At 44.9% G+C, this 24,198-nt stretch overlaps 1 protein-coding gene across 3 annotated transcripts in view; it reads left to right on the top strand.

Annotated features, from left to right (window-relative positions):
* The first annotated feature begins 774 nt into the window (after positions 1 to 774).
* Positions 775 to 24,198, top strand: part of slc6a9 (solute carrier family 6 member 9) — a 38,882-nt gene continuing 15,458 nt past the window's right edge. For all 3 annotated transcript variants that reach the window (XR_014597026.1, XR_014597027.1, XM_084007688.1), the window contains exons 1-4: positions 775 to 831; positions 19,956 to 20,112; positions 22,600 to 22,731; positions 23,368 to 23,641. Coding sequence is in view for 1 of the 3 variants with exons in the window: in XM_084007688.1 (XP_083863814.1) it covers positions 790 to 831; positions 19,956 to 20,112; positions 22,600 to 22,731; positions 23,368 to 23,641 (605 nt within the window). In the remaining 2 variants the exon portion in view is untranslated. The remainder of the gene's footprint in view (positions 832 to 19,955; positions 20,113 to 22,599; positions 22,732 to 23,367; positions 23,642 to 24,198) is intronic.

Below are 24,198 nucleotides of genomic sequence, written 5' to 3'. Positions count from 1 at the left end.
TTTCTATTTTTTTTTTTTAGGTCTCCTCGCTTTAATCTGTAAGGAGAGAGGGAGAGAAAGAGCTTGGCTGTAGCCCATGGGTGCTCCAGACCTCCCCCCACTTTACTCCGGCCAGTAACTAGAAGTTCAACACCCCCGCCTCCCCCCACCGCCGCTGCCACCATCGGCTCTCCCCTCTCCCGCTTACTTGCTCTGTATTCAGCCTAGGTGCTGGAGTGACAACGAGCCATTCATTGTGGAGGTAGATGGAAAAGACTGTGGATCTCTCCTGTGTCGTTTTTCTATGTTTTGGGGGGGTGGTGGGAGTTTGGGGGGGAGGGGGTGGAAGGGGGAGGATAGGGAGGGGAGGGAGCATATTCCTGAAATGGTGATAGAAAAAAAAAAGGGGGAGGGGGGCAGAAAGAGAAAGTAAAGGAGTGAGAGGAGAAAGGGAGGGAGGGGTGAGTAAAAAAAAGCAAGAGCGCAAAGGAGGGAGGGATGGAGGGAGGCAGAGCTGGAATCACAGAAGGGAGGGAGGGGTGAGAGAGAGAGAGAGGGGGGAGAGAGAGTGGGCTACCATGCCGAATGAGCAAGAGAGGCGGAGAGGAAGCAGAGCTCCATCAGATGAAATGAGGTGAAAGTAATCCAGGCATTAATCAAGCCAGGGTAAAAAAAAAAAAAAAAAAAAAAAAGGGAGGGTATACTGTGTTTTCTCCCCCCTCTCTCGCCGCGGAACTGAAAGGCAAAGGTGTGAATGAAGGAGCCCACAGTGGCCAGCAGAGAAGCACCACTGGGTCACAGCGTCAAATCATGTCCGACTCGAACACCGTTGCCGCTTCCACAGCAGACCAGGTCAGTTCACGCTGTCATATTCTGTTTTTAGTGTGTTTTTTTCTCCCCCGGTCGGCATCAGAAGCCGGCGTGCTCATGTTTTCTTCTTTATTAGTTGACGCCGGTTTAAGCAGCCCGGAAACATCTTGTTAGGAGACTTAACGAGGTGTCTCGAGGGATGGGGGGGGACGTATCCCAAGTTCCGGTCAGATGTATATTATCTTTAGATCCCGATTCGGAAGTAGTTAAGAAGGAAGTTTCTAAGAGCAACCCGAGTGAGTGTGTGTTTCTTGGACTATCAAAGCAACGATTGTTTTTGCCCGGAGCTGCCTGGACAACGGTACAGGGTCCTGAAAGAATTGAATTCATCAAGACGAGCTATTGTCTACGCCGCCTTATTTTTCGGTGATCATTCAGGGGGTCTGTGACGACTCAATACCCCCCGCACCACGTGAGGAGGGGGACGCAGCTCTTTAAAAACCCGACCACGTGTGGCGGGCCCTGAAAAGTTTTTATAAGTAATTGCAGTGGGAAGTCCGGGGCAGCGGCGTGAGAGATGGGGTTGGTAAGGAAGTGGGCTGGTCCGCCGTGTGTGTGAAAGAGACTGACAGAGTAGAAAAGCAGAAGTGTCCAGAAAAGGCCGATATTTATACCCCCCTCCTCCCCCTATCCCCCCCCTCCTCACCAACACCAACCCTCCTCCCTTACAAACCCCTTTAATCGCACACTTTGGCACATCCATCCTTCGGCTTTCTTTCTCTTTAACGTTGACTCACTTTGAAACACTTTGAAACAATTAAATCCTCTGATCTGTTTAAGATAAGATATACAGTTATTTCCTTTATAGCAGGTCAACACAAAAAGTGTGTGTGTGTGTGTGTGTGTGTGTGTGTGTGTGTGTGTGTGTGTGTGTGTCCGTCCGACCTTGCTGCCGGCTTATGTTGTTAGCCAAGTCCTTGTCTCCTGTTTCCGATTGCTACTGTTGAAGCTGAGTCAGCTCGCTATAGTGTAGGCAGCCTCACACACACACACACACACACACACACACACACACACACCTGGGCGCGCATGCACCAAAGTTTTAGGTGCACACGCATGCACGACACACACGCCAACACACCACCTGCTCGAATTGCTCGCATGCAAAATTTGGGGATGGATTGTGTGTGGGAGGGTTGTCGATATTTAGAGCTGCATTGTGTGTGTGTGCGTGTGTGTGTGTGTGTGTGTGTGTGTGTGTGTGTGTGTGTGTGTGTGTGTGTGTGTGTGTGCATTCACAACTGAAAACTCCCCATGCTAATCCTCTGATTCTGGTCCAGCTACTTTCCTACTTTGGCTGATTCTGGAGCGTTTAGATTTGACTGACAGGACTGTGTGGACGCGGCGTAATTACAAGCAGCGGATGCATCGCGGCGTCCATAATTGCCGACTGTGAATTTGTGGGTGTGAGTTGTCTCTCATCACTTTTGATGGAAGTGCAGCGTTCGTGGATGTGTGTGTGTGTTTTTTGTTCGTCTTTAATGAGACGAGATTCTGCAGCCGAACCTGACGAGGCGCCGTCACTCACTCCGGGAGGGGAGAAGGTTATCTACGCGCTCCAGTCGCAGTGTTTTTTGTACTTATAAGACTGAAAACTTTTACATTCACACTCCGAACACAAGGGTTTCGTTAACATGCACACATTGTGCATTATGTATGAAAGATAGCTTGTTAACTCTGAGGGAACTAGATTGTTAGAAAACAAGAGAAATCAATTCAAAAAGAGGCATTTAAGAGTATTTAACTGACGAGAAAACACTGGAACAACAAAACTCACTGTGACGTTTGAAGCATCATCACCCGAGTATCTGCTGAAAGTTGCTTTGCACAAATCATTTCCGTGGATTTGTAAACCCTTGTGATCCAGTTAAAGTTGACTTGCCCTTAAGTGAAAACTTGTTTGATGATTTCAATCCCTGTTGGCAAAAGAATATTCACTTTTGAAAGTGTCTGATAGTCGTCACACAGAGCTGAAAATATTCAATAATAAACATCAGAGCCAAAAAAGATAAATACTTATAAAAGACGTGAATGCTGCTGAGCCAAAACTGAGCAAATATGCCACTTTTTTTTTACAGGAATTATTTTTAATTGCTCATTAAACTCCCAAATATGATTATTATGATCATACTACTACTATTATTATTGTTGTTAGGGTTATTATTGTTAGTATTAACAAAAATAATAATATTAATAATAATAACTTTTCACTCTTTGTAGTTGAAATCCAAAGAAAAATTAAAAATAACTTTTTAAAATCCCCCCTCCAGTCATGATCCACAAATGCTTAAGTTCTCCAATTTAACTTTTTTTTTCTTTTCAATTTCAATCAAAAATGCCCAGCTCGGATCAAAGCGCTGTTCCTTTCCACTGTGATTACATGTGTCACGTCTCCGCTCTCAGCGGTAGGCTGACCTCGCCTTGTTGGGACAATAGTCTGAGGTCGTGTGTGCGTTCAAGACATGCATCGCTAATAATTGGAGTAATAAGGAGTTCAGATGGCTCCGGTAATTGCTAAGTGAGTGCTGGTGATTGCCTTTGACATCCTTTTACAGGGAGAAAAAGATCCAATCAGATACCATTTCCATATCTAGACGGGGGCAAGTCATCGCCTTGACTTCATGTAATATCAGGAAATTATGCAGTGTGCCATTATTTCATTATTATAGCATTCAAGTATTGCAAGTTGTATTCATGCTAACCTCACATTTACGTGCGTCCGTGCAGTCTGAGACCATCAAGCCGAATAGTAGGTCACTTTATGTCTTATTTGTGAATCTTGGTCGATAGTTCTAGTCTGAAATAGTCACAACTCAAAGAAAACGGATGGTTTTAACAGACTGACCCAAATTATTGCTTTGTATGTAAGCAGATTTTCTGGATCATGGGCTGCCTTGCCAAGAAGCTAATGAGGCCTGTTGTGTTGAAGAGCACAAATTCTTCCGCTGTAGAGGCATTCATGCAGAGCGCCGCTGCACTCCAACACCTACCTTTTTTCTGTTTATGTCTCCCATGGACGTATTTAGACATATTTAGCCTATCTGCCCTGCAGGCTTGGCGTGGCTTTGGTGGAGGTTTTGCAGGATTGATGTTGGCGCCATTAATGCGCTGCGTTCGTTGGCAGGAGTGTTGGAAAAATACACAAAGTTATTGAAATGGAAATGACTGTGAAACATCCATGGATATATATATATAATTTCGGAAATATGATTATGGTAGCTGCTAATATACAGTTCAGTACATCATGCAGTGTAGGAAGCCAGCAGGGGCCCCCACACACACACGAACACACACACGAACACACACTCTCGCTCAAACTCTGCCCATCTGGGGGCAGGTGTTGCAGTTTATAGAGCGGAAGTGCAAAGTAGCTGTTTACTCGCTGCACCGGCGCTCAGCAAGCAAGGGAACGGACACATGTGGAACAGAGAGATGGGAATAAATATAGAGAGTGTGCATGTGTGCGTTCGTGTATGTGTGTGTGTGCACCCCCTTGTCCATCTCCCTGTGGTGGCTCTAACCTTCGCTCTCCCTCTGACTTCACTAAATTAAGCTTCCGGGCTCACAGCTGCCGTGCAGCAGCTCTCGGTCGTACGACACAACACACAGCAACATGAGTAGGTCGGGTGGACGGATTGGTTGCGAGCTCAGCTCAGAAGTAAGGAGAATTTTAAAGGTTGCTCCATTTAAATATGCAGAGCATTAATAAAGAAGCAAACACTCATACAGTGGATGTCCCTCTGTGTGCGTTGTGAACTGAGCTGCTCCGTTCTTTGCTAACGTAGTCGTGCGTAGCTTTTAGTGCATGTTCGGCTAACTCATAGCCGCCGCTCCGCACGGTGCTCACACGGCAGTAACAGCTGATGACCCCATCCTGACCACCGACATCTTCATAGAACAGTTTGTGGTCGTATTGAAGCCTCGAGGTCAGAACTTTTGTTGTCGCCATCTTGGATTTTGGTCATCACCAACCAGAAGTGACATGAGAGGTTGGAGCTAAGTACAACCAAACCCTCAGTGAGACATCCTTAGACGACCAAAAAGGTTACAATCAACTTCCATGGCCTTAAAACCCAGTCAAAGGGTTAAAGTTGCAAGGCGAAAACCAGAATTGTGACCTGTCAATCACAACGTAGCCCCGCCCCAAAGCACACCTGCTCTATTTGACTCTTTGAATGGGACCATAAACTCATTTTTACGATGTTTACTGAGATAATAAATCAAGTTAGAAGTTGGGTCATTTTCCTATAAACTTCTTATAAAATCTGACTTCTTTTTGAAACAAGAGGAGTCACCCCCTGCTGGCTGCTAAAAAGAATGCAAGTTTGTTTACATACATGCCTTACATACATTAAAAAGAAGTGACAGTCAATGTGACCTTGTTTAAACATTGAGATATTTAGAAAGAGCGTTTGTTTCTTCTCTTTTTGGCCGGCAGTGGTGTGAAGCGGTTGCCGTAACTCACTCATGATTATTTTCTCTTAAATCTGGCTTTCCCAGCTTCCAGTTCTGAAAATTCCTGAAAATGTCAAACTATTAATTTGGACTTTTATGTACATAAGCTTATATCTTTGACTTTTGAATCAAAGAACCAGCTATTTTCTAATTTAGCCGCTCATCTTTTATGCTGATGATGAAACCAGGAGCGTTTTATGTCACTGCTAGCCCTTTGAAGGGCTTCATCTGCCAATTAACTGACGTTGCTTATGCAGAAAAACGATGACGATTTTTACTTCCAAAACCCTGGACTCAAAATAACTCCCCAGTAATAACGTGCCATGGTAGAATTACCCCCCCCCCCACAAAAAAAGGAGATAATCATTCGATCTAGTCTTCTAACAGGATTTAAGGAAGTTGCCTGACGTTGGAAACTGAACTGTATTTTGATGATGTTTGAATACAAAGAACTAAATGAGTGACACGAAATAAGAAACTGTGGAGGCATTTCCCTCAGAATGTGCTTCTCACCGTGTGGACACTAAAAATGACATGGTTTCAGCTGCTGGAGGCAAGAAGGAAGAAGGAATGGAGGGGTGGTTTTTGAGGGGGTTAATAGATCAGACATTGAGGTGTTCCAACAGGCATTTTGTTGTAGATCGTATCGCGACATAACGCTGTCAATCACAGCGCTGTCATTCCTTTTCCATGCTGTCCATCGTTTCTCACTCTTTTCCCTTCCATTCACAGACTGATGAAGCAGTCCAAACAACAGCTAACAAACTATAGTTTCAGTTATTAAGGCTATCTAAAGGGTGGAGGATCTTAGTTATTGGGTTTACATGCTTCCTGCTGGGTAGCACAGCAAAACTGAAGACCCCAAATTTAAGTATACATATATATGTGAAAAGATGTGGGTCCCAGCCCTAAATAATCTCTACATACATGGAATAATAAGGTCGTGAGTGACATATATAGGTGACACAGTGGGTCGTAGGCAAAGCTAGAGTTACCCTTCTCAAGCAAAAAAACCCTATCGAAGAATGTTGGGGTCGAAGAAAGGGTGAACTTCCCAAAGCCTTCAGAAGCATAGGGCAGCATTTCTCCAACCTGAAGCCTTTGGCCATCAGGATTATGATTGATGTGGATAGAGGTTATATATTTGAGTATGAGCAGGCCAAAATACAGCAATAATACAACAGGAAGAATGAAACCAAAGAGCTTCAAAATCAACTACTTCCTCCCAAAAAATCAGTCACGGTCAAGTTTGTGTCTATGCAGCAAATTTTGCACAACCATCATTTTTATAGTGCCGTGTTGCCTTTGGAGACCTTCACCTTTGACTGTGCCACGCTGGCCCGGTTCCCCCTTTATTCCATTTCCTGGAACTCTTCATTACAAACCGAAACAAACTGGACCAATGTGGCGAATTCAGATCTATCTTCCTGTTGTGAAGTGGCAGGAAGCCAATCCGGGCTAGCGTGGTGCTAAAGTGCAGCACTGGCACTGTTGGGTTATGAGTGTGGAAGGTTATTGCCTGCCATGAACTTGATTTTAACTGAAATGAACTGACCGTGCAGGTTATTCTTGTCGGGCCAAAGTAAAAAAAAAAAGACTGTGCTGCTGCTGCGTCTTCCAAACTAATGTTACTCATCTTTAACAGCTAATTTTGTTTTAGATTTTGATTCCGTTTTGTATTCGTTAATGGCAACAAAAAAAAGACGAGTGATCGTGGGAGATCGTTTAAAAGCATTCCGCCGAAATTAACACTGAACGTTTTTTACTAACTTGTCGACTAAATGAACCACTCCGTGTCTTTAAATGGGCGTTTGTTTGATTTGACATATTCCCGTTGTCTTAGGCCTGTTTGATGGTTTCAACTTTTCCAAGTCATTTTTTTATTTACTCTTCATGTTTTGTTCACCTTTTGTGTTGACTCTGCTGTTGCACTGCAGCTAACATGTCTGCTCGGCACGGCGGCGGTCACATTAGCATCTAGGTAACGTGCCTTGTACAGTTTAGCTCGTGTAAGCTCCGTGAAAAGTCTCATTTCCAATGTTGGTTTGGTTTTCGGCTAAATGTTGGCGCCAAAAAAACAAACCCGGTTAATTGAATCTGTTTGCCATGACACCACGGGATACACCTTTGGCAGACAGTATGGTAATTAAATAAAGTGCATTACGGCAACATCAAACAGGTTTTAAGCCATCTTTTTGTTTAATTACCCGATATGTGGACCTTCAACATAATTGGCGAAGCCCCCGGTGGGGAAGCTCTATTTCTTCGTCCTCTTGTGTTCAACAGACGTCTTTGACATAACGTCAACGCGGGAACGTGTTTACATTCTGTCGATCATTTTGGTCAATGTCTAAATAATTAAAATCCGGGCCATATCTTACACATTGCACATTTAAAGAGTGAACGCTGAGCGTGCCGTGTGCAAAGCAGGACCCCGAATCGTCTTTGAGCGATAGCGTTATCGGTCGCAGTCCACACTCCTCGGCAGTTAAATGTGATACGCTACCTCTAACCTGCACACGTTTGCAGTGGAGCGATGCGACTTTTTGGGAAAAAGGAGGGGAAGTTTAAGCAGAACTCTGAAACGAGGTGGGGAGAAAAGGCTGATGAGGCTTATTCATCAGCTTTGTCATGGATTTGTAGGAAGCCAGAACGAGGGGAGAAAAGAGCTGATGATGAGGCTCGTTGAGGCAGTATGCTCACCCTGTTAGCGGGGGAAGGGGGGGATAATGCTTTTCGGGGTTGCATGTGTGTGTTTGCATGTTGTGTTTACACACTCTTATTCAAGCAGCACACTTCGAGAGAGAGAGAGAGAGAGAGAGAGAGGATACTAAAGCAGAGCCAGTAAATGTAAATAACTCGTCCTTCACTGCAGCAGTTTTGACTCATGCTCGTTTTGCATTATTTCATCAAATAATTCCTGCTGGACACACAGAGAAAAAAAATGTATCAGACGGCGTGTGATTTTCTCGACTTGTTTGGTTCATAATGGGTCAGAGTCCTGGAGGTGTCTGATTGGTAATTAGAGCTATGGATTTCATTCTTGTGGTCTCGATTTAGCGTAATTTATCCCTTTCATGCCATTCTTGTCTTGCTTTCACACTCTCACTATGGATACTCAAGGTTGGCTGTTAACATCCTGAGATCCCTTGAACATATTTTTTGGACTATAAAAGCATTCAGCGGATGTCTGGAGAAAATGTCGAGAAAATCTGAAATCTGGAACAGACCAGGCTCTTGGGTTCCATCTGCATTTGGTCTTGGTACTTATTTTAACAGTAGTCGTCCGTGGTGTTGGCACAGCCACGTTGAGATGGATCTATCTCTAACATGTCACTGTGGACCAGAAAGCAGCGATGAGCAGCATCACAGCGGGTCAGGTGGAGCCACAATACTGTGCCTCCATCATCAGGCCAGTTAGCAGTCATAGTCCTCTTTAAACGAACCAAACTCAGTCCCCTTAATTTGGACCGAAAAGTGAATCAACATAAAAGGGACTTGGTTCTCTTTGTGTTCACATTGTCAGTTCATTTGAAAGATGACTGTTATTGGGGTCAAATAGGATGGCAAAGGGCGAAGCGAACCTGGAGCACTTTTTGTTCACAATGCACAGGTAAAGCGAAATGCAACGCGGACTCTATCGCGGTCTGATACGCAAAAAATGCAGACTAATCGCAAGTTTGTTTGTTGGGCTGAAAAGGGATCAAGTGTGAAAACACCATCAGTCCCCGGGCGGTCTAGGCCTATAGCAGCATAACTAAGAGCTGGTCCAGAGCCAGCCCTAAGTATAAGCGTTGTCAAAGAAACGATGGTATGTGACCATTAAAGTCTCCCACCAACAATCCAAAACCCAAATACATTTTAGTAACTATTGCATATAGAAATGCGCCAATTTTTCTGGAACCACAAAATGTTGTGCTTGATAAACGACACAAACAATTATTTTTATCGACTTATGCATAAATCATCTCTACGGTCCACGAAACAAGCCATGAAACATGTTCGGCTCCACAGCTGATATTGTGAACCCGGTATTCACGCACCATTTGCTCACACTACTGGCCTCGTTCGCTGCCAGCCGTGTATCAGTGCTCTTGCTGAACGCTGTGTGCGTGTGTGTGTGTGTGTGTGTGTTCACATGTGTGTGTGTGGGGGGGTGAGAGGGATGCAGGTGAACAGCTTGCGAGGCCCAACAGTTCCGCAGGCCAGTCTTGCGCATCACTTGACAGCCATACTCGATGAAGGCCTACGCACAAATGAACTTGTTAAGCAAATGAGTGAACAGGCGAGGGTGGGGTGGGGGTGGGGGTGTGATGGGACGGGGGTGGGGGTGGGATGGAGAGCACGAGGCTCCAGTTAGACCTACCCGCATGTCTGCACTCGACTCGTCGCTGCCCCTCGTCCATACCATCTCAAACTCTTTTCTTGTCCCGTTTCTCCCAAAAGGACGTCAGTGTCCGTCTCTATTTCAGTCCGTCTTCGTCGTCCGCTCCTGCCCGTGTAATCCCATTGTTTTACGAGAGATCAGCCTATTTCAGAATTGGATCGAGAGATTTCCTTCACGATGCTTTTGATGGCGTGCCGTCATCCTACGCTCACAGACAATGGCCAGCGAAAGGAGACAAAACAATCGCTTCTCTGTGTAGAATAAAACTGGATGCCAAAAAATACAATATTGATATTTACATGCGTGTGTTTACATGACATACACTGAGAGAAGTGGAAATCCAGGGACAATTGGGAAATCTGTGATCATCTTTGCCGAATTAAGATCCGATCATATTTACGAGTGTACGCACATAAGTAGGTTAATCTGTCACACACACACACACACACACACACACACACACACACAAACGAACACATATAGAAAGTCACTCATCCACATCTTGATCAGTGCAGGAAAAGGTTCAATCCCAGCCTCTCCTCTTTGCTCAAAGCCACCAGGCTATCCTTGCCCTTTTAGGCTCCACCTCCCTTCTTTTCTTTCTTACAAAGATGTCCAACTCCCCCCCCCCCCCCCTCAAAGTTATTTCAGGATTCCAGCCTGGTAAGGGTTGTACTATTTCAGTAACACAGAGATAGAGAAGTTGTTGGGTCTTCAGGCTGTTCCTCATGGAAAGTTATGTCAAGGTAAGGACCTGGATTCCAAGGCTGTTTTTGTTTTACTGGTGGAAGTACTGTGGTGATTGTAATGTAACACAAAAAGATATCCTCTTGTAAAAGCTGCCGGCGAAACAAAGTTTGCAGTTTATTTTCTTAGGATAATTTATTTTGCATTGTCCATCTGCAGATTTCAAATTTGTTGCAACAGTTATATGCATACTGAATAAAACTACCAAGTTAAGCTCAACATCAGACCAAGATGTTGGAGAGAGTTGGCTAACATGATGATGCAGAGCGACAGATTGAGTAGAAGTTACTTTGAATACAGACTGCATTTGTGCATCTCTGGTCTGAAGAACTTTGCTTGGGTGATTAAATCTCAATATGACTTGGTGGAGCATTTACACGTGTTAGGTAGAGCTGTCCACTTGTGGTCACTGTGAATGCATTTGAATGGCAGGTGGCTATCTGGTGTTTTGCCCAGGTTCAAACTTCAATGATTCCATGAAGGAAGGTTGGATTCAGTGAAGTCAGGTTTCTCCACGGTGTAAACGGGTCCATGCTAACACATTCAGCTACAGCCCTGTGTGTTTCCTGTGTTTCTGGTGACTTGACACCTTATTTTCGTTGCTGATCGAATAGTTTTCAGACACACATTATTGTTATTTGTTAACACGTCTCTTAGCATTAGACGGGCACGGGCAGGACTGATGGCGCTTGCTGCCTAGCTGTGCCATTAACGTGATTTTTTTTATTTATTATTAGCCATAGCCGTTAGCCGCTAGCTTAATGATAACTTAACAGCCTGTTGCTGCTTCATAGCAACCGTTGCTATGGCCGCAGTTCTGATTCTCCAACACAAGAAGAGGGCTTTTTTCTTTCGTGGAAGCAATCAATATTTGATATTAATCTTTTTAGTAATAGCTGTGCAATAACCAGGATAATGTAAAGCGATGGGATCATCATTGCAAAATGAAATGATTTTACAGTGTTGTTTGTTGTTCTTGCATAGATTTAATTACTTTTTTTCCACTTTATGATAAGCAAACATGGACAACTCACCTATAACCACACCGATGATTGTAAATCATAAGGTCTCCCTGCATAAATGAAGGATGAATACATTTAAAACATATATATTTTGTATCCTGTAATTAAAAAAAAAAAAAATCAGGCCCTATTTTTAACGAGTCTACCGTGATAGCGAGCTGGAGGATCACGATTAAAATCCTATATCTATATCTATGTCCCATCCCATCGGCCACTGACCTTAATTACACTCTGACGGAGTGTAACGTTAAAATTGTTTTTAGTGTGAACCGGAGACGCCAGAGTCCCGGAGTGACATTCTCAATGTATGGAGTGATGTAACCTGCGAGTGACCCCCCCCCCCCCCCCCAGCTTCTGGGCGGCCATCTATCCCACCCTTCATGTGACAGGGCTCGACTTTCTCTCCTCCTCCTCCTCCTGACACCCCATCCATTGGTTTCAATTAATCAGCCGTGGAGGGGGATTTATTCAGCCCCTGCCCAATGTGATCCTTTGGTATGTGGCCCCAATGGTAGCAGGTTGAGAAGCCACGGTCCCCACTGTCTTTAGGCCTATTACTCTCACCTCACAGCCCACTCATAAAGAGAGCTTTGAGCTGCCGGTTTTTTAGGGGGGATCCGGTGGGCTTTTTTTGTCCGTAATAGCCGAGTGGATTCAGTCACCGCAGACGGACATGTTTACTAAACTCTGCGTAGGTGGAGCGAGGGAGATTACGTGTGCCACTTTGAATAACCGAGGCCTGATTATTGGCTGGGGGGGAAATCTGGGGGAATGGCATCATCGGCGGTGGCTCGTGTAAGACATGTGATTTAAAAAAAAATAATGTTTTCTGATGGCATACATTTGCTTCATTGTGATTTGAATATAAAGGAGGGTGAAGGATTTGGCGCTGACATGAATCACCGGACGCTACCGCCTCGACGAGGTGCTGAATGGGTAGTATTAATGTGAAGGGGACGGTTGAATAAACGTGTGTCCCGCCCTAATTTGCACTTTTGGGTAAAGTTGTTTCTCACATCTGGCTGGGTCTTGTCGTCGAGGGTAATTATCTAAACCTCTGCCTTGTTAAACAAACCTTTTATTGAAAAGTAAATAAGAAATGTCATCAAAAACTCAAAATCCTGGACGGATTGAACTTTTCCCCTTGCACCTCGACCACACAGCTGCTTCTGACACTTCCGACAGCACTTCCTCCTTTTATTGTCAAGAGGCTTCCGTGACTTTGTCTATATATACATATATAAATATATATGTATATATATATGAAACCCTGGTCCTGTTCACCTCTGGCAGAGCTCTACATGGCACCTAAAATGCAGCGGGGTGAGCTGAGATCAGATTTCTGGCGCTGCTCGTTTGAATGCAAATGAGTCCCCTGACTGCATCGAAGGTCGGCTTACTGGCAGGTAGATGGGAAAGCAAACGGACCTAATACCGTCACCATATCTCTCTCCTGCGGTTGTGAAGATGCTGTCCTGCGGACGCCGTGTGGGCGCACAATGATTTGACCCTTAGGATGTCTCCGGTCCATCCAGACGAGACCTTTTCCTGCATCTCCTCTCTGTGTCACCTTTTCACATCCCTTTCTCCTTCACACGCCATGTGACTGTAGCGATGGGACGATGTCGGACCTTTTTATCGTGGATAGGGATAAAGTGATCGTGGTGAATTTCCATTATCGAGATAATCCTAAATATGGAATCGTGAATAATGGGAAAAGCTGAATGAATGGTTCATTTTAAAGAATACAAACGAAATGTGAGTTCTATATGTGATGTAAGAAGTTTGAGGCATATTTGGATGATTATCGGGCTAATGTCTAGGATAATGTGACATTTTCTTATCGTCCCATGGTTCATCGGGTTCCATCCCGGTTCCTCACATCACTTTGCCAGTTCATATTGCCAAAAGCATGTCACTTATCTCCCTTGTGTCCACATGCTCCTGATAGTCTGTTTGAAGAAGAATTTAAAAAAAACCACAAAGTTAATGCCAGAAGGTAGAGCCAACCAAACAGTTGGATCAGGCGCAAATTTTCTTTCTCTCAAACAAATACACTGAGTGCATGTGATCATGGCCATACCGCGGTGCTAACGCTGTCACCCCTTGGTTGCCTCCCTCTCTTGCTGTATTTCACGCCATTCTAAAATAGTCAAATCATAAAATCCTGATTATTACATTGTTTTTCTTGCAAAACAACACGATTTCATGTTTTAACTTTAGTCTTTTCTGTCTTCTCACACATGCATATGTAATTATATCCTTTTTCTTGCATAAAAAAGTAACTCAAACTTCCTTTTGTGCACATAGGCAAAACTCCCTCGGCGAGCTGTCAGTGGGAGACGTCGCTAAAAAGAAATCTTGCTGGAAATATACGCGCAGTCAGCAATTGCATGTTATAAACGAATGGTATTATGTAGGTGAGATAATCAGGCCGTGCAGAGCTCTGCACAAAATAAAACCAACAGAAGGTAACTGTATCTTAACAGGGAACTCAGGATAATAAAAGCCTGCAACACGTTCTGCATGTTAACAGAAAGCTCGGGATGGACCGAGGGTTTCAATATAAAACCTGCAGAGGGGAACTCAGGACAAAGAGTAAATGCCCCATAGTAAATGTCCTACCAGGAAACTCAGAATGAGGCTTGTTTTCAAAATAAAAGCATAGATGTATTATGCAAGGGCAGTCACACTTGTCAGAAGTTCTTGGGAAATGTTGTACTTCTTGCTACACTCCAATAAACAGCGTCTTCTATTGACATGGCTCGACACGGTCAAGAGACGCCGGTTTGAAAGGGCTGTGACAGGTGTGTGTGTGTGTGTGTGTGTGTGTGTGTGTGTGTGTGTGTGTGTGTTTCTCTATGTGTGTGTGTGTGCGTGTGTGTGTGTGTGAGAGAGAGAGAGAGAGAATCCAAGCTCCATGCAGTCAGCTGAAGTGCTACGTAGAAGATAAAACTTATGTCCTCACCTAATTTTACATTTATCATTCAAATGTCCTTTTTTGAAAAATGTGTCCTGTATTTACGCCGGGAGACCTTATGATTGTTGATCGTCTCATTTAAGAAAATCTTATCTGTGATGCAACAAAAACATTGTTTCTTAACAAAATGTAAAGTGATTCGAGGGTGTTTTTAGTGCCATTTTGATGATAATCGCGATAATATTGTCAATTACGGGATAACGGTGACATGATAAATTGTCCCATGCATGGCAGCATTTCTCTATTTCACATCGCAGTGACAACAGGCACGACTCCAACCCGTGCTTGCTTGCTGTGAGCATCGCCATCAGACTTAAAGAGAATAGTTTAAAGGAAAGTCGTTGTTGAAGGGTCAGAGCATTTATTCCCTTCACATCGCCGCCCGCAGGTCTTTGTACGGCGACACGGTTTTGGGGAGAGTCGCCCTGATCCCACCTTGTGTCACGTCTCAGCCTGAGCCTGCACAACACAGAACAGCGTGTCTCTGCATTCTCAGGCGCTGAGCTGGCACTCTTTTCTGTTTGCTCTCAAAACTGTGAGATTACGGCGACTGAATGGGCAACCGCTCGTCCCCTGGAATACCGGGGGGCCGGTGCTCACTGTTTATAGATGTTTACCTTCATTTTGTAAAAGAATCGGTGAACTGTTCGTTTTAAAGAGTATGTTTTTTACTTATAAATAATGTCCAGAAGAATGACTGGTCATTCACAGTGTGTCACAGCTGTGGTCTAAAACCCAACATCTAATATTTTTTGTTGTGGACGGATTCTGCAGTTTGAAACGTTGCATGTCTGAACAGTGCAAACAGAATCGGTAACCTGAAATGAACTGCACGGGACAGACTCCATACATTTTTTGCGGCAAGTCTTATTTTTACAACCTGCCACAGGATAGTATGTCAAATATTTGGTATCTTAGCTTAATATTTCACCTTAAAGGCAGGAGTAGGTAATTGCATTATTACATAAACATGTCGTAACATGCCGATAGCAATGAATACATTAAATGATCTGGCATGCAAGACATTGGGACGTCATCTGTGGCCGTGGCAGAACTGTAAAGAGAAAATCATTGGACGGCTTGTTGGCGATCTCGATCCCTCGTTGGGCGTTCTTGGGGAGCGGCTTTTAACAGAGGTCTGAACAAAGTGGCACTTCTGCATTAACTCACTTTGTGCGGTAATCGAGCGTTTGCGTCATCAGAGAGTCTACGGTTGACTGTCAAACTCAAAAAAACGTGACCTGGCAACCTCCTGTCGGTCCTATAAGAGTTGCACCACGTAACGGCGTCGATCTTGTGTGTTTTGCACATTTTCTCTCGCTGTTCTCTTATGTCATGTTATCTTGAGCCTGACGTCCACATTCTCAATGTCTTTTCCTCGCGTTCGCCGCGACTCATCAAAACCAACGGCGTTGTCCCGTTGCAAAAACATCAAAGTGAGCGCTGTGACCCGACCGAGATCCTGGAAAGAGAAACAAAGTTACAAACTAGATGGAAGGGGGGGGGGGGGGGGGGGGCAGCCATGTGTGGTCTTATATAAAAGCCCAGATGGTCCCAGAGAAGCAGAGGAGTGTCTGTCTGTCTGACTGTCTGTCTGTCTGACCAGGAGGATCCTGGGAGCCAACTCCACAGGCTACAACACCTGGGTGGAGAGAGACAGTCAGGACAGAGAGACAGTCAGGACAGAGAGACAGTCAGGAGAGAGAGACAGTCAGGACAGAGAGACAGTCGGGAGAGAGAGACAGACGGGGGCAGTCAGGAGAGAGAGACAGACACGGGGGTTAGTCAGGAGAGAGAGACAGTCAGGAGAGAGACATACAGGGGGTCAGTCAGGAGGGAGAGACAGACACGGGGGTCAGTCAGGAGAGAGAGACAGTCAGGAGAGAGAGACAGACACGGGGGTCAGTCAGGAGGGAGAGACAGACACGGGGGTCAGTCAGGAGAGAGAGACAGTCAGGAGAGAGAGACAGACACGGGGGGCGGTCAGGAGAGAGACACGGGGGTTAGTCAGGAGAGAGACAGACAGGGGGTCAGTCAGGAGGGAGAGACAGACACGGGGGTCAGTCAGGAGAGAGAGACAGACATGGGGGTTAGTCAGGAGAGAGAGACAGTCAGGAGAGAGAGACAGACACAGGGGTTAGTCAGGAGAGAGAGACAGACACGGGGGTTAGTCAGGAGAGAGAGACAGACACGGGGGTTAGTCAGGAGAGAGAGACAGTCAGGAGAGAGAGACAGACACAGGGGTTAGTCAGGAGAGAGAGACAGACACGGGGGTTAGTCAGGAGAGAGAGACAGACACGGGGGTTAGTCAGGAGAGAGAGACAGTCAGGAGAGAGAGACAGGCGGGGGCAGTCAGGAGAGAGACAGACAGGGGGGTCAGTCAGGAGAGAGACAGACACGGGGGCAGTCAGGAGAGACAGACACGGGGGCAGTCAGGAGAGACAGACACGGGGGCAGTCAGGAGAGACAGACACGGGGGCAGTCAGGAGAGACAGACAGGGGGTCAGTCAGGAGAGAGAGACAGACAGGGGGGCAGTCAGGAGAGAGAGAGACAGACACGGGGGTCAGTCAGGAGAGAGAGAGACGGACACGGGGGTCAGTCAGGAGAGAGAGAGACAGACAGGGGGGTCCGACAGGAGAGAGAGACAGACAGGGGGGTCCGACAGGAGAGAGAGACAGACAGGGGGGTCAGTCAGGAGAGAGAGACAGTCACGGGGGTCAGACAGGAGAGAGAGAGAGACACGGGGGCAGTCAGGAGAGAGAGACAGGGATGTCAGGCGACACGAAGTTCAACTTTTGCCATAAAACCATTTTGGTGTTTCTTTAGAAAAGTATCTCGTTTATTGGCCACATTTTATGGTGAAAAATATGAATTCTGACGTCTAAACTGTAAGTGAGTAACAACCTGCCGTATTAATACGAATATTTCTGTGATTTGTTTGTGTTACCAAACAAAATGTTGCATGCAATTAATATTCATTACATTTTGAATAATGGCCCTTAGAGCTGCATGTAAACATTATTTTCATGATCAATTAATCTAACTTTCTTTTTTTTCTTAGTATATTTTTTAACAACAATGCAAAATTGTGCATTTATTATAATTCCCTGTGGCCCAAGCTGATTTATTGCAGTGCTTATCTTATGCAACCAGCTTTCCAAAAGTCTCATATCCAAGTGGCAGTGTGAAAAAACGAAGCCACAAAACTGCAATCAAATGACCTCTTGATGTCGTCGATCCCCATGTTGAACATGTTTACAGCCTCGTAAAAATCTCTCTGGTTAATATCAGTTCATGACAACCAGGAAATTATTTTGTATGCATCTCTGTTTAAACTATACAAACTCTTAAAGTCAGGCATAATTAAGGTAGTTGCTGCTTTAAGTGTTGGATTTAAGGGGTTTAAGGTGAAATCCGTGTTTGCACGGTGCCTTTCAATGTTTCCTGATGTTATGTGTCATTATTTAAAACAATGAAACATAAGCATCATAGTATGGAGCAGCTTATCAGAGCTTTTCTAGTGACTACAGGTGAGGAACTCTAATCCAGTTCAAGTCCTTCAAAAGAGCAGGAGTTAGGATTGGAGGGTAAATAATGATCGATTCTGATCACATAAGGTCTGAACACTTCCCCGTGTTTCCCCCGTGGTAGTAGGCCGGCGTCGAGCCGTCAACCAGAGTCTTCTGAAGGCGTTCCACCTGGTTTGCTGATTTAGAAGTCGGATGTAGGAGATGCAACGAGAACACACACACACACACACACACACACAGCTGCCGCTCCTTCTCCTTCCAAAGTCAACTCCAGGCGGAGACGCCGTAGCGGTGCGACCCGCCGCGACGGCCGGGGGTTTGTCCTCGCACGCCGCTGCGACCGCCGCGACCGCCGCTTCACTCCGATCACCTCCTCGCCCGACAAACAAACACGTGTTTGGTCTGTCCCACCTGCAGCCTCCACTCCCGCGCGGGTCAAAGGTCAAGGATGCTCTTTTGTTTTGACATGCGACTCAGAGACCAACTACGGAGCTCTTTGTGGGGGGGGGGGGACATGGCGGCTGTTTGTTTTATATGGTTCTTGCTGTCAGAATCTCTCTCTCTCTCTGCTGTTGACGGACTCAGCAAAGCTGTGTTTCTCTGGCGTCGTCCGTTATCATGCGCCGTGTCACCTTAATGACGCGTGATGTTTGTGATTTAAAGACTTTTTACAGCTAAATGAACCGCGTTGCTGCAAAGAGGCAGACGGGTTTTTGTGACCCGCGTTCACATTTTTTTTCGGCAGGCCTTTTCATTCATTGAGCCTCTGAAAATCAGGCTCTGCCTCACACAGATAACACCGTCGGTAAGAATGAGCGGTGAAGTTTTTATTATTGTGCCGAGCCGAGCACAGTCACCGGCAATTCACAACCAGAGAGCTGCAATCTGCATTTTAAACAGTCCAAAAATAGGAAAAAACGTCCGACAATCAGATCTTCAGAACTTGTTTACATGAAAAATAATAAACCACTGACAAAAAAAACGATATCAAAATGATATGTATAATATAATAGTGGATGATTCGGAGTGAACACTAATTAAATAATCCATCTCGCTTTCTTTTTCAGGCTTTTGAGGCAGAGCTGGTGAAATCAATTTTTTTCATTAATCTGTTCTCCAGAATGTTTCGGTGTTTAGTCGAATCATTTCAGGGACAAAATGACTATTAAATGCAGTAAAGAAGAAAAAAGAAACACGACTGGCGTTCCACTTTTGCTGAATCACACAGAATCCCAGTTCTCAAGAAGAACTGCAACACCTGACTCACTTTTTCATGAGCATAAATGTCCTTAATATTTTCTCACCCTTTTCTTTGTAACGCAGCATAACCATGATTAGCTTCTCATTTGTTTTCCTCCTCTGCCGTTTGAATTAGTTCGCCACAGAGGAACCAAATATGTAAAAAAGCGAGATCATTACATCATGGTTAGGTTGGTTAATGAGTCTTCGCTCGTCTCTACAAGCGAAGGAGCGTGTCGAGATGAGCGGTTATTTATTTCTCCACAAATGCACATGCAAACGTGCGCCCGCAGAAAACAGACAGACAGACGGACGCAGCTGAGGTTAGGAAGGAGGTCAGGAGAGAGCGACCATCTGATGCCAGCAGATGGAGTGATGGAGGGAGGGGAGCGGAGGAGCGGAGGAGCTGCAAATCGGGACGACAAGACCAAATGCTTCTCGGCTGCTCTTACGGCGCTGATTTCACTTCCCATCCCGTCTGCTCCAGCGTGCCGCCTTATGCCAGACTTTGGGCTGGACGAGATGGCCGCGGCGGTGCAGAAGGTATCCCAAAGCGTGGCACGTGAAGAAGTCGACTCCGGCGTGCAAGCGTCGCACGAACGATACTGATGAAAACAAATGTTAAATAGCCTCATAGACTCGCTGCTCTCCGTCCGATGGATACTGGTGAAATCTCCGAAACACATTCCCTCTCCCGCCACTCCAAGTCACCCCTGTGTCTCTCTCTCCCCGTCTTTGTTTGCAGAACGGAGCGGTTCCAGGCGAGCCGGTGAAGAGGGATGAAAACTCCCGGAGAGGGAACTGGGGCAACCAGATTGAGTTTGTCCTCACCAGCGTGGGCTACGCCGTGGGCCTGGGCAACGTCTGGAGGTTTCCCTACCTCTGCTACAGAAATGGAGGAGGTATGAGTGTCACACATCACGTAGACGGAGTACTTTAAGTACTTTAAGTGTATTTAAAAACACAGAGGAGGTCACACATACGTACGTTTCTATATACGCACTTGAACAAGAAGTTTTCTGCGCACAAAAGCCCTGATTTAAAAACGAGCCTGAAGAGTGCATCGGTGGAATATATAGAAAATACTCACTACTGCTAAGTTTGTGAAAGATTTCAAACCTAAATCAGATTATTCAATGAACGCTTCAGGAGTGTGAAATAATTCCTCTTGGAAAAGTAGTGTGCAAGCCATGGTCACTAACGGAGCACTATTTACCAGCATGCATTGCTCCGAAGGAAAAAGGACAGATGAACGAGAATAACAACACAAATGGCCAAATATGATTTTATTTATTTGGGAAAATCCATCTGTTGAGTGTATCTTGCTCCCTTTAATTTTAACCTTTCACAATAAAAGCCCTATAACTTATGTGTCATCACTGCTCACCGCTTACATTCACTCACAGCAATTCAACAAAATAGCTTCCAATATGTGTTTTTGACATAAAATGATGTCGGTATTTATCACGGAGCCGGTCGTCTGTATAGAACTCTCTGTAGTGAGTAGTCGTGAACGAGCGGAAACAACATTAGCTTGAAAAGACCGGCTAGTAAAAACAGTTGCTAGGAAACACCCGTCAGGCTGTGAAAAGCAATAAACTATGTAAACTGGAAGTCGAGGGAGAATTAGCGGCCGTAACTTAAGTTCTGACAGTTTAAAGGGATAGTTCGGATGTTTTCAAATGGGGCTGTATGAGCTGCTTATCCATGGTCAGTGTGTCAGCTACCAGCACAGGAGCGGAGCGATGCACCAGTGTGGAGAAGGGGAAGCAGCAAAACATGTTATAGACATCTGAAAGAAAGGCCCACCTAAGAAAACAACTTGGTGTTGAACTTGAAAAACTTGCGGAAAAATTGAAAAAAGACGCTTACAGTCCGAAAAAAGTGCCTTAAGGTGGAAAACAATAAATGAAAGCCTGACTGTCAATATTTTGTTGACTAATATGTTATATATAATATGCATTGCTGGATATTCACACAGTTTTACATGGAGATTTTTGACTGAATTGAAAACAGATCAGATCCCACGATGCGTTTCAGACCCCGTTCACGTCAGCGAAGTCAAAGCATTCTTTAAAGCGTCACGTGGAGGTTTTGCGTAACCACTTAATTGTTAATTGGGGTGCGAACGCTGTCAAAATGTGTCTGAATGGATTCAGCTGCTCCTCACTGCTTCCGCTGACGCGCTGCTCTGTATTCAACGCGTGAAAACAGAGAACAACACTATATTTAATCCATGGAGTCTGCCCTCCAATCGATACTCGGGTGTAGCAAAGCTCTGTGAGTTTTGTCAAGATTCAGAAACCTCCTTGGCATCTATGCAAATCCTGGGATTAGCGTCCTGCATGTAGGAGACCTGCAGTCCCAGACCAGGACTCTGTGTGTCCATGTGGGCACCCGGCTCTACAGGAGAGCTGAGCTTTACCAGCAACTCACACACAACGATAAGGTTTTGGTATCGTACAGTATCAGCTGGTTGCACCGACCCAGTTCGCAGACGCACACTTTCATACGATAGCACACACACACACACACACACACACACACACACACACACACACACACACAGACGGTCCCTATAGATGCCTGTCTGGTTTCTGGTTCAGTCTAAACCGCCAGAGAGTTGCTGCACCACTGAACAGACTCAGCTGCACATGCACTGACCTCTCTGCTCACCCGGGGGAGGTTGCTATGACAGATGAGGTTTATGTTTGCTTTTCCCATATGTTCTTTTTTTCTTTCTTTCTTTCTTTCTTTTTGCAAATTGTAATGCCCTTTACGTTTGTTTGTTTAAAAAAAGAAATAAAATAAACTTTAGATTAGTTTCTTAGTAGCTTATTCTTATTAAGTGGTTTACAACAACTCCCTAACTCACTATCAATAAGCAGTGATTAGGAAATGATTGATGGAAAACTCTCAGAGAAGTTAATGGTGTAGTAGTTGCAGAATATGATCATGCAGAATAAGGCATTAGTAAGTGATTTATAATGGCTTAAAAACAGCCAATATGCTACTAATATGCATGCTAATAAGAAACTAGTTCATGGTTAATATGTGTTCCCTAATCTAACGTGTTCCCAATTTCTCCTTATGACACGTCTAATTTATGTAGCGACTGCATTTGTTTTTATGTCATATATATGACTTCACGTGTCCTGTAGTTCCAGGTAGAATCATTACATTACTTCATTCCCAGCTGGTTCTTTTGTCGGATCTTTTACGTACTTGAATAAGAACATTGCATAGATGATATGTGTTATTATTGTTGGTGCCTTTAGAGCATACCACAACTTCATCACACTCGTCTTCTTGTATATACATCACTACCTTTTGTCAGACAACAGATTAGGATGTAACTGAGGCTGATGGTTCTTCCCCCCCGCCTTCAGGTGCCTTCATGCTCCCGTACTTCATCATGCTGGTGTTCTGTGGCATTCCTCTCTTCTTCCTCGAGCTGTCCTTCGGTCAGTTCGCCAGCTTGGGATGCCTGGGAGTGTGGAAGATCAGCCCCATGTTCAAAGGTCAGTGGCGATGCGTGGATTCTAGACGAGCACTCGTATGGTTAGGTGTGTGTGTGTGTGTGTGTGTGTGTGTGTGTGTGTGTGTGTTTTGCCAACACAGGAAGATAACAGTCTTTACCCTTACAAATGATTGTCAGACATAAAAGTTAAAAACAGAAGGTAGGTTAATACATTTACTCAAAGCGCTAAAACCCAGTGTATTCCTACGGTACGACGTGCTCGTATAAAAGTTGAAATATACTTTTCAGCGCTAGGAATCACACACTTGGCCCAGGCAGCCAATCAAATCGAGGCAAGAGGCTAACTTTGCCATTTACCAACTCCTTCCCTTTCAATAGATGTGTTCGGAGCAGATGATGCAAATGCAGACGAATGTTTGATATTAGTGTTTTTTTTTTAATGACGATTAACTTTTTCAGTATTTTTCTTAAACTTAAAACCTCCACTTTTTATGATCTTTTTATTCCCCTCCTCCTCATCCAACAGCAAAGCAACACCCAGAGCTCCACGTCTGCTTGAATCCACATTCTGGTTGATCACACCATCAGGGCTTGCGTTGTTATTGAAGCGGCTGTGCCTTTGACTCCACCTTCCCGTTCTGATGTTTTGTCCCATCCTGTCTTCTTCTCCCTTCAGGTGTGGGCTACGGCATGATGGTGGTGTCCACCTACATTGGGATCTATTACAACGTGGTCATTTGCATTGCCTTCTACTACTTTTTCCAGTCCATGACAAACTTGCTGCCGTGGACCTACTGCAACAACCCCTGGAACACGGCGGACTGCAGCGGCGTGGTGGGCGGCGGCCACCTCAACCGCAGCCTGGCCAACGCTACCACCAGCCTGGTAGCGGGGGTGTCCGAGGTCGTCAACCGCACCAAGAGGACCAGCCCCAGCGAGGAGTACTGGAAGTAAGTGGTATTTAGTACTAGACGGCCTGCACAGTCACTTAAACACACGATTCTCCAGGTGGAGATAATAAGGTGAGAAGCATTTAAATAAGAGATCATGGTTTTGGTCGATCCAGGATCCCTTCGATGCCACGCTTTGTTATGCAACTGACCTCTTTAGAGCCAGTTTTGTCATCGTACTTGATACTGAGGTCAAAATTGACTTGCCCCAGTAAGATAAGCTTGGCACAAACATGCGTCGTGTTTGGGGAAAGCATTCAAATATTTGGACTAGATTTCCAGAGAGTAAAGTTCTGAGCAGCGGTGGTTATGTCCCATGTGGAAGGTCGGTTGTTGCACCATTGTTTTGGAAAAGGGTTTTGTGAAATGGGAGTTCACATCAGTAGTGGCATGGAGATGAATAATCACTCGTTTTAGGGGAAAAAAATACACGGCAGGCAGACAAATAACTTTTTTAACCCGTTTTAATTGTGCTGTGAATTACACACGTGTTTATATTTTAGCAATAATTATATCGATAGTGTTTTATTCAGTATTTGTTAGTTTCTGCACGTTTT

This window comes from Eutrigla gurnardus (genome assembly GCF_963514095.1).
Source record: "Eutrigla gurnardus genome assembly, chromosome: 4".
In the NCBI taxonomy this organism is placed as follows: Eukaryota; Metazoa; Chordata; class Actinopteri; order Perciformes; family Triglidae; genus Eutrigla; species Eutrigla gurnardus.
The sequence above is the reverse complement of the archived record's forward strand: the minus strand, read 5'-3'. Positions and strand labels throughout refer to the sequence as shown.